The sequence below is a fragment of the Podarcis pityusensis genome (genome assembly GCF_964106645.2).
Source record: "Podarcis pityusensis genome assembly, chromosome: 4".
NCBI lineage: Eukaryota > Metazoa > Chordata > Lepidosauria > Squamata > Lacertidae > Podarcis > Podarcis pityusensis.
In genome coordinates this window covers 9,670,949-9,688,326 of record NC_138027.1, presented here as the reverse complement: position 1 = coordinate 9,688,326, position 17,378 = coordinate 9,670,949, and the positions used below count along the sequence as shown (strand labels likewise).

Genomic DNA, 17,378 nt, shown 5'->3' with positions numbered 1-17,378 from the left:
CCAGAGCACACGAAAACACCGTCAACCTTCCCGCTGCAGTGATACCTATTTATCTACTCGCACTGGTGTGCTTTCGAACTGCTAGGTTGGCAGGAGCTGGGACAGAGCAACGGGAGCTCGCCCCATCACACAGATTCGAACCGCTGACCTTCTGATCGGCAAGCCCAAGAGGCTCAGTGGTTTAGACCACAGCGCCACCCGCGTCCCCTTGATCCAGGGGGAATGAACAGACACATGGGTTGCCTAACCAGACTGCATCTCCTCCCTCTACAGAGGCCATCCCAGCTTAGGAAAAGGATCAAGTGAAACCATCCTAAAGCAACAGTTCTGCTGGTCTCTAATTGCAAGTGTGCCCTTTGCCTAGGAATCTTTTAGCATGGCTGCACGATGGTTTGGGAGACGGCGGATGCGCACATTCCATGCCAGCATGCCTGATTCTGGCCATCCGCATGCACACAGAGACTTAAACCCCTTCAGGTCCCGTGGCCACCCATATGCCAGGCAGGACCAACAGGGGGAGCTGTCAGAGGGCAGGCATCCCAGAGCAAAAGGTAGAATCTGCCTTAAAAAAAAAACCCCAAACACATTGCACATTCCCAACCATGCACACATCACTAAACCAGGAACATAAAATGAACATCACAAGAGTGTGCCTTTCGTGGTTTCAAGTATGGCTGTCACCTGACTAAAGAAATCTTAGCTGGTTGGGAGATTTAGCTGATTAATAGGTATAAATTTGCATGCGAGAAAAAGGTATAGAATTGCAGGAAGAAGAATGTTTGTTTATAGATAGTGCTCAAATGAGGATTTTAAAATTTGCAGCTTGATTAATCAAAGACATGTTATCAGGCGATCAAAATGTTTTTTGAAGTGACTAATCTAACATTGATTGATTGATTGATTGAGATCAGTTGTGGTGTAGTGGTTAGAGTGTCAGATGGAGGGCCGCGAGTAAAAGGTAAAGGTAAAGGGACCCCTGACCATTAGGTCCAGTCGTGACCGACTCTGGGGTTGCGGCACTCATCTCGCTTTATTGGCCGAGGGAGCCGGCGTACAGCTTCCGGGTCATGTGGCCAGCAGGACTAAGCCGCTTCTGGCGAACCAGAGCAGCGCATGGAAACGCCGTTTACCTTCCCGCCGGAGCGGTACCTATTTATCTACTTGCACTTTGATGTGCTTTCGAACTGTTAGGTTGGCAGGAGCAGGGACCGAGCAACGGGAGCTCACCCCGTCGCGGGGATTCAAACTGCCAACCTTCTGATCAGCAAGTCCTAGGCTCTGTGGTTTATCCCACAGCGCCACCTGCCAGGGTTCAAATGCCAGCTCAGCCAAGAAGCTCACTGGGCGACTTGTTCTCCCTGCTCCTCATTTAATCCCCAAAACAATCCTGTGAGGTAGGTTAGGCTGAGAGAGGCAGGGATGGGCGACCTTGGGCCAGTCCCTGCCTCTCTCAGCCTAACCTACCTCACAGGATTGTTTTGGGGATTAAATGAGGAGCAGGGAGAACAATGCAAGGGAGAAAAAGGTGGGAAATAAATGCAAGGAATAAAATAAATATTGCAGCTCCTGTTTCAGAACTAGCAGCGCCGGCCAAAGGAAAACTGGTGTTATCTTGAACATCAGTTGCATGTGGCGGTACAAAGACATGGGAAAGGGCTGGCTGAGAGGATTCTGCGAGCTTTAGCAATAAATGCTGGAGAATGATCTGTTGGGAAACTGTGTACGTCCAGCTACTCACACAGAGTCAATTAAGGTTTGGCAGACAGCCAGAAAGCAATCTGAAGGAGTAAGTCTGCCTGGAGATAACAGAGGCATGGAGACTGCTCCGATTGGTCAAGCTCTCTCAAAGGAGTGATAATTAATGGCCTACTAACTGAAATGCGTGGTTCAGTGTTTGTGAGTTCAGAGTTCTGTGTCAGTGTAGGAGTTGTGAGTCGTGTCAGAAAGAGCTAGCATAAGATCTGTGTTCTGTTCCTGTAAATAGTCCACTGTATATAATAAACACCTAACTACAAGTTCCTGGTTCCTGCTTCATCTATCCTGTCTGCAGCCAATTGCTTCCGTGGATTCTGTGTGTACTCTGCTAGGTCTGGCTAAGGTCCTGCAACTAGTCAGAAGGTTGCGAAACTCCAAATGGGTTTTGCCGATATGATCATCTCCCCCAGCCATTATGAAAAAATTCAGTGTATTCCTGAAAGAAAACAGGATCTGCAATGATAAAAGGGCTTCTTGTAGCAGCTTTATTAACTGGAGCAGGGTTTCCCAAACTTGGGTCTGTTTTTGTTTTTTGGATCGCAGTTCCCATCATCCCTGACCACTGGTCCTGCTAGCTAGGGATGATGGGAGTCCAAAAACAGCTGGAGACTGGACTTCCGGGTTAGCGCCATCGGCGAATGGCGGAGTTCCTCCGACCGGAGGAACTGGCTCCGTGGAAACTGGGTCTTCCCGCCGCGGTGAAGGTGGGGACCCGCTAGAAATCCCAGGCGGAGGAAGCCTGGGAACGTGGGGTTCGGCAGGGCACCAGGAGCGCCCCCCCTACACACCGGGAACCCCATTTTGGGGCTCCGGAGTGAAGTGGGGTGAGCGGCGCGGTGCTGCGAACTGATTGCTACTTTCACGGAGTGAAGCCGCACAGCCATTGCCGGAGAGCGCTGACTTTTTCCTGTGGACAATTGGATTTAAAATAAGTACCCGTGAGTAGAAACGGAAAATTGGATCAAGAAATATCTTAATTTGGCACAGAAGCGGGAAGGTTCAAAACAGGAAGTCTGCCTTCCGCTTTTTGTACATAGACTGAAGCAAAAACCTTGTAAGCTAAAGCCTGGAAAGTCGTTAATAAAGTTTAAATTTCCTTCATTTATAATTACTGAAACCCCCTTGGAAGCAGGAGAAAAGGGGGGGGGACTTTGTTTAACGGCTGCAGGAGAGGGAGTGAAGAAAGATAAGTTTCCACCGTCTCTAACCTGGGAACGGGGTGTCAGAGACAGAAATTGTTGGAGAGGTTCATTGACTGTTGTCAGAGTTGCTTCCAGATCCTAGCTCACAGAGGATCACGCTAGCCAGCGATCATTAAATAAAAGTCTTTATTGAGTTACAGTTTCCATTCTCAAGCTGCTGCGTGCAACCCTACGTCTAATGGTTAGATCGGCGAAGCCCCATCTGAGTCTCCGCCCCTTGTACACCAACTTAATATCCTAGCCTTGCTCCACCTTTTCCGCCTGACTGTTCTTCTCTGGGTCCCTCTGCCCCCCGGGGTCTCTTCCTTCCGGGATTCCTCTGACGCTGACGCTGACCCCCCTGACTCTTCTCCCTCCTTTCGGCGGGCTTTAGGACCTGGCTCCCTTTCCGGGCTGCCTACTGCGCCACCTTCCTGTGCATTTGAACTTGTCGCGCGCGCCCAACCTTCCACCTTCCGTCTGACCGTTTCTTCGCTCCCCGATGGAGGTGTGGCCACTCCTGACTCGTGCCCTCCCCCCTGTTGTGAGCTGCCAGCGCTTGATCCCTGGCGCCCTTCCTCTTCCCTGCTCTCTGGCGGTGACGCTGGTCCCGATTTCCAACTGCTCCCCTCTGAGTCCCCTCTGGCTCTATCTTCCTGGGGTGTCCCCCTAGGCTCCCCCCTTGCCCTGGCCACTGGTGCTCCTTTCTGTGAATCTTCTGATTCACTGGAAAGACTCGGAGATCTCGGGTCGTCGTCATCACTCATCTTTTCTTCTGCCTCCTCCCCCTCGCTCTCTGTTTCCTCCCTTGCCCTTGCCTCTGCTCCTGAACCCCTGACATCCATCCCCCCCTCGAAGCCCCCTCTTCCCCCCTCCCCTCCTTCCGGTGCGGGATCTGGGTGCTGCTGTGTCAGGGGGACGAATGTCGGATACAGTTCGCTTCCCGTGGCGGGCCGCCATCCGAAGTCTTCCGGTTCTTCCTCCCTGCTCTCGTTGACGACGGTCACTTCCGCTTCCATCTCTGTGCCGCCGTGCTCGAAACCCGGGTCGTCCCCGAAAACGTCCATGTCCGTCTCTCCCTCGTTGCCTTCTGGAGACGTTGCTCGTCCTGGACCCTCCAGCCACCTTCTGCGGAACTGCTCCTCTGGTCGATCATCCCACCAATACGAGGGTTCTGAAGCAGATCCCGAGGGTGACCCCTCTGGGGAACGGGCGCCTCGTGTCGGTTCCTCGTCCGAGTCGAACCCCCGGAACGTGCTGGCTGAAAGCGTGGGCGTGAAAAGCCAGTCGTCGAAAAAGTCTGCTGGCATTGGCCTGTGTGGGAAGAGGGCATGAAACTCTTCTTTGAGCAGAGGTTCGTCCAAAGCGTAGCCCGGCACCCAGCTGTTGGCACTGGCCGGGGTGCCCTCCTTGGCGAGAAGGTATTCTACCCCCTCTTCCCCCCATCTGGAGTCCAAAATCTCCGTGACTTCGTTGATGCGCTCCTCCTGTGCCACTCCCCCTTGCCCGGTTCTCTCTCGTAGCGGACCCGGTGCCGTTCCTGGTTCCTGAAACCTGTGAGGTGCCTTGTAGGGAGTGAGCACCGATCTGTGGAACACCGGATGCATTCTGGAACCCTCCGGAAGAGCCAGCCTGAAAGCCACCGGGTTGACCTGTTCTTCAACTTGGTAGGGCCCCAGTTGTTTATGCCCTAGTTTCTTCTTCGCCAACGACCTGGCCGGCACTGCGTGGGCTGCTAACCAGACCCAGTCTCCCACATGGATCTCTTCGCCAACCCTTCTGTGTTTGTCCGCTTGTACCTTGTATGCGTGTTTAGCCAGCTCCAGGTGCCGCCGCAGCTGATCGTGGACCTCCTGCAACTCCGACGCGAACGCATCTGCTGTCTGCGGCTCCCCCTCCCCCATTCTTTCCAGTCCCGGGAAGGTTCTGGGGTGCCTCCCGTTGTTGGCGAAGAACGGCGTGACCCCCGTGGACACGTGCTTCGTGTTGTTGTAGGCGAACTCGGCGAGAGGCAGGTAATCCACCCACGTCGCAGGCTGTTGATTCGCATAACATCTCAGGTACTGCTGCATGATGGCATTGACCCGCTCCGCTTGCCCGTTGGTCTGCGGGTGTCTAGCCGACGCCAGGTTGATCTTGACGTTCAGGAAGCCCATCAGCCTCTGCCAGAAGTTCGAGATGAACTGTCGCCCTCGGTCGGACAGAATAGACCGCGGCAGACCGTGAACCTTGAACACGTGGTCTATGAACAGTTTGGCGGTTTGTTCCGCCGTGGCCACCTTCGCACACGGAATGAAATGTGCCATCTTGGAGAACAAGTCCACCACCACCAGCACAGCCGTCTTGCCCCTCGAGCTGGGCAGATCCGTGACAAAGTCCAGGGCCACTCTCTCCCATGGTTCGAACGGAGTTTGCAGCGGTTCCAGCAGTCCGGCCGGCGGTCTGTGCACTGGTTTGGCCCTCTGGCAGGTGTCACACCTCGCCACGTAGTCCGCGACTTCCCCTCTCATTCCGGGCCACCAGAAGTCTCTGGCTACTAATTCCACCGTCTTCTCCTTGCCAAAGTGCCCGGCAGTGGGCGCGTCGTGCAGCTGCCGCAGTACCTTGGCGCGAAGTTCGTCTCCTGGCACATAGATGGCCCCTTTACGGATGAGCAAACCATCTCGCAGCTGGAACTCGTCGGTCGCTGCCGTGCCCCTGTGCACCTCTGCCATCTTTGCTTGCGCGAAGGAGTCATCCTGCAACGCTCGTCGCACCGCATCCAGGTCAACTGTTGCCGCCGCGCACGCCCACACTGTCGGTGCGAAGATGTGCATGGCGGCCGCTGGCGTTGCCTCCTCCAGATACTGTGGCTTACGGGAGAGAGCATCCGCCATGATGTTGGTGTCCCCCGGGACATACTCTATTCGGAAGTCGAAATTCGCAAAGAACTCAGCCCAACGTATCTGCCTCTGGTTCAGGAACTGTGCCGTGCGCCAGTGCTCTAGATTCTTGTGGTCCGTGCAGACCTGCACCGTGTGCTTGGCGCCGATCAGGAAGTGCCTCCACGCTTTGAACGCTGCATGAATGGCCAGCAACTCCCTGTCCCAGATGGTGTAGTTCTGTTCGGACTTGCTGAGCTTCCTTGAGTAAAACGCTCCCGGCCTCCAAACCCCCTGCGGGTCTTTCTGCAGCAGGACTGCTCCCACGGCTCTGTCTGAAGCGTCTGTCTCCACCCTCATCGGCCTGCTGGGGTTGACATGAAGCAGCTGTTCTTCCGACGCGAAGAGACGCTTGAGTGCCTGAAAGGACTGCTCCGCCTGCTCTGTCCAGATGAACTTCTTTTTCTTGGAGCTGAGCGTGTCCGTGATGGCCGCTGTCTGCATCGCAAAGCCTTTGATAAACTTGCGATAGAAGTTCGCGAAGCCGACAAACCGTTGGACCTCCTTCCGGTTGCGTGGGCTTTTCCAATCCAACACTGCTCGGACCTTGGCGCTGTCCATGGCGAGCCCTTTATCAGACAACTTGTAGCCCAGGAAATCCACCTCCGTCACGTCGAATTGGCACTTCTCCAGCTTGGCGTAAAGCCTATGTTGCTGTAGCCTGCTCAGCACTTCCTTGACGTGTCTGTCATGCTCCTGCTGCGATTCCGAAAAGATCAGGATGTCATCCAAGAAACAGACGCACGTCTTGTAGAGGAGCCCCGCCAACACGTGATGCATGAAAGCTCGAAAAACGTGGGAGCCATTTTGCAATCCAAAAGGCATAACTCTATATTCGTAGGTGCCCAGGGGCGTGAACATGGCTGTCTTCCACTCATCTCCCTCCCGCATGCGAATGAGGTTGTATGCCCCTCGCAGGTCCAACTTGGTGAACACTCTGCCCTTCCGTACCTTTGCGAGGAGGTCGTCGATTCGGGGCATGGGGAAGTCCGATGGCTTGGTCACACTGTTCAAGATGCGAAAGTCCACTACAAGTCTTTTTTGGGGCGTGTCCCTCTTCTTAACAAAGAATACCGGACTGCCCCCCGCTGCCTTGGACTCTCGGATGAAACCGCGCTCCAAATTATGATCTATGAACTCTTTGAGTTCCTGCAGTTCGTCCTCAGACATGGAATACAGCTTCCCTTTGGGCAGCGCCGCCCCCGGCAGCAGGTCAATTTTGCAGTCATATGGTCTGTGGGGGGGTAGCCTGTCTGCCTCCTTCTCGCAGAAAACCTCCAAAAATTCTGCGTACTTGTGGGGAACCGCTTGCAGCGTGCCTAGCTGCAGCTGTGACTCCTCTTCCTCTCCTTCCTGCCTGGGCACGATGCAGTGTTCAGCGCAAAAGGAAGAGCCGAAGGTCAGCTGCCTCTGGTACCAAGCCAGCGTCGGGCTGTGCTTGTCCAGCCAACTCATGCCCAATACAATGGGCGTGTCCGATAGTTGAGTGACATTGAAGCTGATGATTTCCCTGTGATTCCCAAGTCGCATCACCATTGGTGGCGTCTGCTTCACCACTTGCCCCCCTAGCAGCTCCCTGCCATCCACCGTGACAACCTGCAGGGGCAGCGTGGCAGGCAGCAACTGTATAGCGTGCCGGTCGACAAAGTCCTGCCCTATAAAGTCCGCATTGCTTCCGGAGTCAATGGTGATTGGCACGTCCATGGTGATTCCATTGGGCAGCTGGAGCGACGCGGTGAGCCTCACTACCGGTTTGGGCGGGAGGGGGTCCATGGGCTGTAAAATCTCTGGGGACTGCTTCACTGACACGTCTGGCTGGGCCCCAGTGCCTCTTCCAACCAGACTCCGTCGTTTCCCTGCTGTGGTTGTCCTTGCTGCGTTGCTGCAGTTACCATTGCTGAGGCTGCAGTGTGCTTGTGGAGCCTCTGGGGACACTCTTTCGCCATATGCTGTGGATCATCGCAGATGTAACACTTCCTGTTCCCTCTAGGAGGCTTCGCTTTCACTGCTGCCGGTGCTAGGGCTCTGGCTGCTGACTGAGCCCTTGCACCTCCAACCTCCATAGGTTCCGCTCCTCCTCCTGGCGGAGGCGTGGATTGCGCACGCGCTGCTTCTCTGGGAAGGAAGGAGGAGCCCCTGGCTGGTTCGCGCCCTCCACGCCCTTCGCCACTGCTCCACGGACGTCCTTCCAGCCGCACCCCCACCGCCAGCGCCCTCTGAACGATCTCCTGCGTGGTCCGGGGTCTCTCCCCCCTCGCAATTTCATCTTTAACCGAGCCGTGCAATCCCTCCCAAAACAGGTCTCTTACAGGAGCCGAATCTCTGTCCCATTCCAGAGCACTGACCAAAGCGAAAAAGCGGGCATGGTACTGCCTTACGCTGGCCCTCCCTTGCTTCAGTCCATGTATCTGCTGCCGAGCAAGATCCACGTCAATGCTTGACAAAAAGCACCCATCCATCGCTTTAATAAAGGCATCCGCATTTTGGAGCGCTGGATCATTATCTCTCCACAAATTGCGCAGCCATGCTTTAGCATCTCCATGCAAATGGGACATGATGAATCCCACCTTCTCTTGCTCATCTCTAAAGTCTTTGTTCAGCAGTTGCAGTGCACACATTACATCTGCTCTAAAGTTGGGGTACTGTTGCAAATTCCCATCGAAGTGAGAGACCAGACCGCCTGTTCGTCTCCCCAACCCAATCCCCTCCGGTTTGGGTGTCAGTTGCCCTTGCTTCGTAAGCACTTCCAACCTGACCTGGAGATCCCTGTAGGCGGCAGCTGCGTCCTCCTCTCTCTTCCTGGATGCAAGAGCCTCGGCATTCAGGCGCGACACTGCTTCTCTGAGTTCCACTATCTGCTGTTCGGCCGTCATGTTGTCTGCCGTTCGTGAGCTCGCTAGTAGGCACCCGCTTTCTCTCCTCTCCGCGAGGCTGTAGATGCCCACAATTTAAGAGATGGGGCTTACTGTCAGAGTTGCTTCCAGATCCTAGCTCACAGAGGATCACGCTAGCCAGCGATCATTAAATAAAAGTCTTTATTGAGTTACAGTTTCCATTCTCAAGCTGCTGCGTGCAACCCTACGTCTAATGGTTAGATCGGCGAAGCCCCATCTGAGTCTCCGCCCCTTGTACACCAACTTAATATCCTAGCCTTGCTCCACCTTTTCCGCCTGACTGTTCTTCTCTGGGTCCCTCTGCCCCCCGGGGTCTCTTCCTTCCGGGATTCCTCTGACGCTGACGCTGACCCCCCTGACTCTTCTCCCTCCTTTCGGCGGGCTTTAGGACCTGGCTCCCTTTCCGGGCTGCCTACTGCGCCACCTTCCTGTGCATTTGAACTTGTCGCGCGCGCCCAACCTTCCACCTTCCGTCTGACCGTTTCTTCGCTCCCCGATGGAGGTGTGGCCACTCCTGACTCGTGCCCTCCCCCCTGTTGTGAGCTGCCAGCGCTTGATCCCTGGCGCCCTTCCTCTTCCCTGCTCTCTGGCGGTGACGCTGGTCCCGATTTCCAACTGCTCCCCTCTGAGTCCCCTCTGGCTCTATCTTCCTGGGGTGTCCCCCTAGGCTCCCCCCTTGCCCTGGCCACTGGTGCTCCTTTCTGTGAATCTTCTGATTCACTGGAAAGACTCGGAGATCTCGGGTCGTCGTCATCACTCATCTTTTCTTCTGCCTCCTCCCCCTCGCTCTCTGTTTCCTCCCTTGCCCTTGCCTCTGCTCCTGAACCCCTGACAACTGTGAATGGAATACTTTGACAGATAGCTAAAGAAGAGAAATAAACTGATTACAATGTTGCCTTTTGCATTCTAAAGAAACAAAATATCTGAAAAATGCAAGTAATTTTCCTTTGTTGGACTTGCCTTAAAAAAATGGATACAAATAGAAATTGTCTCCTCTAGAGGGAGCTTGCTAAATTGTTGCTGCAGTCTACTTGAGGACTCTACAGCTGTCAGATTAAGATCGTGGGACCAGTCCTTTTTGACCTTGACTAAATATGAGCTGGGAGGAAGTTTTGGTGCTTGCTTTATGCAAGACAAGTGCCTTGCTGGAACAGATGCATGAGAAGATGGATTTGATGAATAAGAAAATGGATTTGATGACTGTTGTGGTTAATAACTGTGGACAAACAGGGAATATTGATAAAGAAACTATTCAGGGACGAACTCAGGAACCTGTACTGATTGGGCAAGTGCAGAAGATAATGGAGGAGGTTGCGGTTGCACCTCAAATAATACAAATGGAGAGACCCGAGGCCCTACAGGAGCATAAGCTGCTGTCTTTGAAGATTGAAGTTGGAGTCAGCCAGGGGGAGTCTGGAGCTGAGGAGGTTCTTAACTTTGGAGAGACCTCGAAATATGTTTTTAAATATTTTTTGGACTACATTGATGACTGTGGGGAGTGGGACTCTGGGGAATGGGCTGGTTGGATGAAGGGAGACGAAGATAATTTTGGGTTGGAATCCCCCAGAGACCTACTCCCCAACGAGAAAGGAAAGAAACTAAGAAAGAGACCAACAAAAGACAAGGAAAAGTGCAAGTATAAACAAGAAGAAGAAGATCTGCAGAAGGGACATGGAAGAGACTTAAGGGCCTCGGACATTAGATTACCAGGTTGATGGACTAGATGGAATGGACAGTAAGGACTGACACGACCCGAGACCAGGAAGAAGAGACGTTGGATGAAGATTGGAAGAAAATTTATAAAGAAAAAAAAAATTTTCCCCCCTAGGGAATTAGCCTAAAATTAATGACCATTAGGGGAAATGTTGGAATGAAACTATATGACTCTAGTAGAAAAGATATCAGGAGTTATGTATAATCGAGTATTAAGCGTTAAGCTCTAAAGTATTTTTTTGGTAAGATAAGGTTAAATAACTTAAGGTAATTTGAATAACAGAATATGGGGAAAGGATGGAAAGGATTTGTTGTGTTAATTAATAGGTTAAATTGTTAAGATAAATTATTTAGTAAAAATTGAGAAAGATGGAAAGAATTTGCTGAAATAATCAATTAAACTAGAATACAAAAAGGGAGGTGTGAGGAGGTCAATGAAACAAGCAAATGGAAGTTAAAGATATGTAATATGGGATTTGTGTCTTTTTTTCCTTCTTTTTTATCTTTTTGCTGTATTGTTGCATTGGTTTTTATGTCTTGTTTTTTATTTCTTGTTTCTTTTTTCTATGTATTGTAGTGTTGTTTTTAATTTTTTTCTTTCTTTTCTGTAATTTTGAAATTATTAATAAATATTATTTTAAAAAACAACAACAAAAACAGCTGGATGGAGACTGAAGTTTGGGAAATCCTGAATTAGAGAATATTTAGCGGCATTCCAAAAAGAAGGATATCCTCTCTGTCTCGGTTAACCCTTTATTTTTCCTTTTATACTCTAAGAGGCTGGTATGCTTTTAAATGGATGTCAAATTGCTCACAGATACTTTCCCTCACTGTGAGAGGCCAAGCTACAGGGAACCAGACAGAGGGCCTTCTCGGTAGTGGCGCCCGCCCTGTGGAACGCCCTCCCACCAGATGTCAAAGAGATAAACAACTACCTGACATTCAGAAGACATCTGAAGGCAGCCCTGTTCAGGGAAGTTTTTAATATGTGACATTTTAGTGTATTTTTCATCTTTGTTGGAAGCCGCCCAGAGTGGCTGGGGAAACCCAGCCAGATGGGCGGGGTACAAATAATAAATTATTATTATTATTATTATTATTATTATTATTATTATTATTTGCAGTCAGTTTGAAACTGACCCAAAATCCCCATTTTTCCTCCTCCAAGGGAGCATTTCTAAAATGCTGTAACTTGAGCTCTTGAGCCAAAACCCAGCTGTATAAACAAGTGCTCAAAGCTCTCTCCCTTATCAGTCTGTAACAGCAATGAGTGGCCTTGCCAGTTCCAGTAGAGCAGGGATGACGCATCTGGGTCTTATCTTACATCCTGACCACAAAGACCACAAAGACGCACAAACCTTGTCAAGTCTGACAAGAGGCCCGGGAATGGCGCCAGGAGTTGGTGACCTCCTGCCCCAAGATAAGAGTATAGGAACAGGAACAACCTTTTATGGTCAAGAGTACAGGAAGAGGAAAACCCTTTTATGGTCAAGAGTGCCGGAACAGGAATAACTGTTTATGGTCATGGATGTCAACTTACGTGTATAAGCTGACGTGCTTGAATTCCTGGGGAAGGGGGGAGAGGGTGCCTGGAGGATATACCGTATTTTTTGCACCATAACACTCACTTTTTTCATCCTAAAAAGTAAGGGGAAATGTCTGTGCGTGTTATGGGGGGAATGCCTACGGGTGGCATGCCTACGGATTTTCCTCCTCTAAAAACTACGTGCGTGTTATGGTCAGGTGCGTGTTATAGAGCGAAAAATACGGTATATACTGCATGAAATTTCTCATTTCTTTGGACTTGCTGTGAACTGACCACGCAAGTGCATTCTGCTATCCGGAGAGCAGGATAAACTCTTTCTCTGAATCAACCTCGGTGTCATTTGACTTCCTCCCTCCCTCCCGGGAGCAACGCAGGCCCCACCAGTCGGTAAAGTCTAATAAGGCTACAAATGTACAAATATACAAGTAGCCCAAAGGACCACCCAATCCAGCATTCTGTTCTCAGCCGGATGACCCAATGGGAAGCGCAAAAGCAAGACCCCCAAATGCAGCAGCACTCCTGCCCAATTGTAGTTCCCAGCAACTTGGCGTTCACAGGTATTCTGCCCATGTTCATATTCCGCACCCAACAACCCACCCTACCCCTCCGCAATAGAAATTTATTACCATGGCTACATCAGCCTGGAAGATCTGTTTGATGAACTTGTTCCTCGAGGAGTGGACCAGCTGGATGATGTCTCCATGAAGTGTGTCCCTGTTTTTCTCCAGAAATCCTGTAGTGGAGAAGACAACAGCATGAGCCCAGAATTATTTACACTGCTGTAAGGTTTTTTTTGGAGGGGGTGGGTGGGTCAGTCAGCATGATGCTCTGAGTCCCTTGCAGTTCTTGGGATCATGTCTCTGTGCAGGGTAGAAAGTATGAGGAGCAAGAGTGCCAAACCAGCTCCTATGTCCTGGCAATGGTTGTGGCTGACTAGTTAAGCGCCATGATTAGCATAATCATGCCGCAGAACAGGGGTCGGCAAACTACGGCCCGTGGGCCAGATGTGGTGCTTGCTCCAAGCTCAGACCGCATGGCTCTAACAAGCCCCTCTTCCTATAATTTAGGAACTTTCAACACTGTAACTAAGCCAAATTTTACTGTCTGTGCAACAGTTTCCGACTGGTGTATATAAAAGCACATGAATCTGACTTTTGGAGAGTTTGTAAGTAAACCATTTTTAACTTACCGAATATGTGATCTTTTTCTACGCTGGGGGAAGAGGGAAACTTTGGAAGGAACTCACAAGGGCATATTTTAAAGGTCTAACAGCCTATATTTCCATGCTTTACTTTGCTGCATATTTTGTGATTTTTAAATATCTGCTGGCATTCTCTCACCAAAAAGCACTTGCCCCAAACTTGGATCTTGGCATCCAGGGAATTCACCTTTTATATGTGTATTTTTCCCCCTTTGCCACCAACACTTGCTTGATCTGTTTTGGATTCCAGGCTGTGACTAATTGAAAAGCAAGATCTGTTTAGCCGTTAATGCCACGAGCCCTCCATCTTGTGCTCAGGTTGCATATAGGTGTAAATAAAACCACATATCCTAAAAACACCACACTCTCCACTGACTTTCATTCCAAGGAAGCTGAATCCAGAGTAAACACTTGGAACCCCTGGATTCTTTCACAGCACAGAGATTGGGGGAGCGTATTACAATATATTCAAGTCTGAAGCCCATTTTCATCTCATGATGGGCACAGGGCAAGTTTTCGACTGCTTCCTGATGGGAACTCAGTATCACAAACAGGTCATTCAGATACTGCACACAGGCAGCTGCTGACTCCTGCTCTGGAAGGTAGGACTCGAATCCATGGCTTCAAGTTGCAGGAGATTCCGACTAGACATGCAGAAAAGCTTTTTGGCAGTAAGAGCTGTTTGACAGTGGAAAAGTCTCCCTCAGAAGGTTGTGGACCCTTGGAGGTTTTTAAGCAGAGGTTGGATGGCCATCTGTCATGGATACTTTAGTTGTGATTCCTGCAGTGCAGCGGGGTTGGACTAGATGACTCTTGGGCCCCTTCCAACTCTAAGACTCTACGATTCTATGACTTTGACGTACCTTTCGTCTCATAGTACACGACTCCAGCGAAGTGGTTGATGCCAAACTGGGTGTCATAGTTGTTTTTGGGAGGGATGTAGTTGGTGTTGAGCTTATGCTGGGAGTTCAGCTTGTGAAGCATGGTCGTGTCTGTTCCCTATATCAATTAGAACACAATCCCCAACTTTAAAAGGTTTGCTGCAGTGGTCCAAAAATGATCAGCTTGATCTGCCAACCTTTTTCTCCCTCCTTGCATCGTATACTACCTGGATGACTTTCTTTCAAGGGGGAAATGATAAGTGTCTGCATACGCAATTTTTTGTGCGAGCTCGTGGCATGGACTGGTTGGATGCAGAGGAAGGGTGGGAAGAATCAGCTGGGGAACCCCCAAGGGAAGAAGGCTCAGAGCTATGGGGAGTTGGTGGCGGGACAATGATGAGTGGTTAGAGGGAGAAGACTGGGAGGAGGAGGTGTTGGAAGTTGAATGGACAACAGGGCTTAGTGAGCAGGAAGAGTCCAAGGCAGAGAGCAGTCCAGAAGCAGAGGCAGAAGTGGAGGGAGGTCAAGAAGCAGAGATGGGTCTGGTCTGGTTGGTGAAGAGTCACAGGTGTCTCACCCTCTTGCTACAACAAGCTACCCTTCCCTCTGATCTCCCAGGACCAGGACAGCCACAGTCTCTAATTGCTTGTGTGGGGGGGGGGGGGACCCTGGAGAGGAGGTAAAGGTAAAGGACCCCTGGATGGTTAAGTCCAGTCAAAGGCGACTATGGGGTTGCAGCGCTGATCTTGCTTTCAGGCCGAGGGAGCTGGCGTTTGTCTGCAGACAGCTTTCCGGGTCATGTGCCCAGCAGGACTAAACCACTTCCAGTGCAACAGGACACCGTGATGGAAACCAGAGCAGACAGAAACGCCATTTACCTTCCCGCTGCAGCGGTACCTATTTATCTACTTGCACTGGCATGCTTTCAAACTGCTAGGTTGGCAGGAGCTGGGGCAGAGCAACAGGTGCTCACCCCACCATGCGGATTTGAACCAATCGGCAAGCCCAAAAGGCTCCGTGGTTTAGACCACAGCGCCACGCGCTTCCCTGGAGAGGAAGAGACATTGGCGACTGTGGGAAGGGTTCCGTTTAGATCTCATAAAACAGCTACACTGGTTGCCATTTTGTTTCCATGCCCAATTCAAGGTGCTCACATTGGCATTAAGGTCCCAGATGATTCTGGCCTCAAATATCTGAAATACCTCCTCCTTCCTTACAGAGCCTCTCAAGTGGTGAAATCAGCGGAGAGAGTTATTGCAATCAGGTCCTTCTTGCAGCATTCTCATGGATTTCAGCACTGGTGAGAGGGTCTGTCGGAAAGAAAGAGGTCTTCCCTCGATCCAGGACACAAGTTCTTAATCCTGACCTTGGGGAATTTGCTCTCCTCGTCAATGAGCGAGATGATGTTCATTGGTTTGATGGCAATCATGTCGAGGGCATCCTGGTTGTCGGTGAACTCGATGTGCTGCCAGTTAATGTTCTCCAGGTTGTATTCCTCCTGCTCCAGCTTGAAGACGTGGCGGACGAAGAATTGCTGGAGGTTCTCGTTTGCAAAGTTGATGCAGAGCTGCTCAAAACTGGGGGGGGGGGGATAGCAAGCATCATCAGCGAGGGAAATAGAGAAACAGAATTTTTTTTTTTAAAAAAGCCCAGGAATAATTTGGTAACAGATGCAAGAAAATATATATATCCTAAGAATTAATGTCAAATGTGATGAATTGAAGGACCCCCTTCTCCCAGATATACCCATGTACTTAATTCAAACATCTGAGGCCCTCTTTTGAGTGCCCTCATTAGGGCTACCAGGAGTAGGGCCTTTTCAGTGTAGGGCCAGCCCTAACATTAGGCAGAGTATGAGTCCTATATTGAACATCCAATAATAATAATAATAATAATAATTTATTTATTTATACCCCGCCCATCTGGCTGAGTTTCCCCAGACACTCTGGGTGGCTCCCAATTGAGTGTTAAAAACAATACAGAATTAAATATTTAAAACTTCCCTAAAAAGGGCTGCTTTCAGATGTCTTTTAAAGATAGGATAGCTGCTTATTTCCTTCACATCTGAAGGGAGGGCGTTCCACAGGGCGGGTGCCACCACCGAGGAGGCCCTCTGTCTGGCTCCCTGTAACCTCACTTCTCGCAATGAGGGAACTGCCAGAAGGCCCTCAGAGTTGGACCTCAGTGTCCGGGCTGAACAATGGGGGTGGAGATGCTCCTTCAGCTATACTGGACAGAGGCCGTTTAGGGCTTTAAAGGTCAGCACCAACACTTTGAATTGTGCTCGGAAACGTACTGGGAGCCAATGTAGGTCTTTCAGGACCGGTGTTATGTGGTCCCGGTGGCCGCTCCCAGTCACCAGTCTAGCTGCCGCATTCTGGATTAATTGCAGTTTCCGGGTCACCTTCAAAGGTAGCCCCACGTAGAGCGCATTGCAGTAGTCCAAGCGGGAGATAACTAGAGCATGCACCACTCTGGCGAGACAGTCTGCGGGCAGGGAGGGTCTCATCCTGCGTACCAGATGGAGCTTACCAACATGATCAGTTTCATTATGTATCAGGATTGGAACCCCACCCCTTCCCCTTAAAATCTGAACAAAGGAGAGTGTCAGGCTTTGGGGATTGGCCTCCTCCTCCCCTTTGGCAGGACTAAGCGAAAAGAGTCGCTTACCATATAAAGAGTCTTTAATGATCACAGCAAAAGAACAAAGCAGCCATTCTCGAAATGAAGGTGTTCCCAATTAAGGTTTCCACCCACTTCCCCCTTAGTGACTTCCATGCTTTGCAACCTGATCTCGCAACCACTGTGCTTTTTGTGTAGCCAACTTATCTGCTCTATGTCTCCTTGGACTAATAGGCTGGACACTTAGCTCTCACTCTTTCAGTTCTTCTTCACTTTGCTGTTTACCTCCCAGTTCTTCCCAACTTTTGCCTTCAGAACTATGCCCCTCTGCAAACCGCTGTTCCAAATCTATACTGCTCCACTGCTCCTGGGCAGCTTCAGGATCCTGGTCAGGAGCAGGGGGAGAGGGAAGGGAAGGCTCCCACCATTCCTCATCAGATCACTACTCCTCAGCCTGGTCTCTGACAGAGAGTTACAAAGAGGTTCTCACTGTGATTGAGCCTCACTTTCCCTTCTATATCCTACGATACGATACGATACGATACGATACGATACGATACGATACGATGATACAATAATCTTTATTGTCATTTTCCCGTACAGAACAACAAAATTGAAAAAATCTACATTCAGACATTCAAAAACCAACAAGCCTACTATCCCA

The 17,378-nt window shown here is 50.5% G+C and overlaps 1 protein-coding gene across 2 annotated transcripts in view; it reads right to left on the bottom strand.

Annotated features, from left to right (window-relative positions):
• MYO7A (myosin VIIA) overlaps positions 1-17,378 on the bottom strand; it is a 154,748-nt gene that overhangs the window by 86,077 nt on the left and 51,293 nt on the right. For both annotated transcript variants that reach the window (XM_081001719.1, XM_081001720.1), the window contains exons 13-15: positions 15,459-15,669; positions 14,075-14,210; positions 12,637-12,743 (exon numbers count right to left, since the gene is read on the bottom strand). In XM_081001719.1, coding sequence (XP_080857845.1) covers positions 12,637-12,743; positions 14,075-14,210; positions 15,459-15,669 — 454 coding nt within the window. The remainder of the gene's footprint in view (positions 1-12,636; positions 12,744-14,074; positions 14,211-15,458; positions 15,670-17,378) is intronic.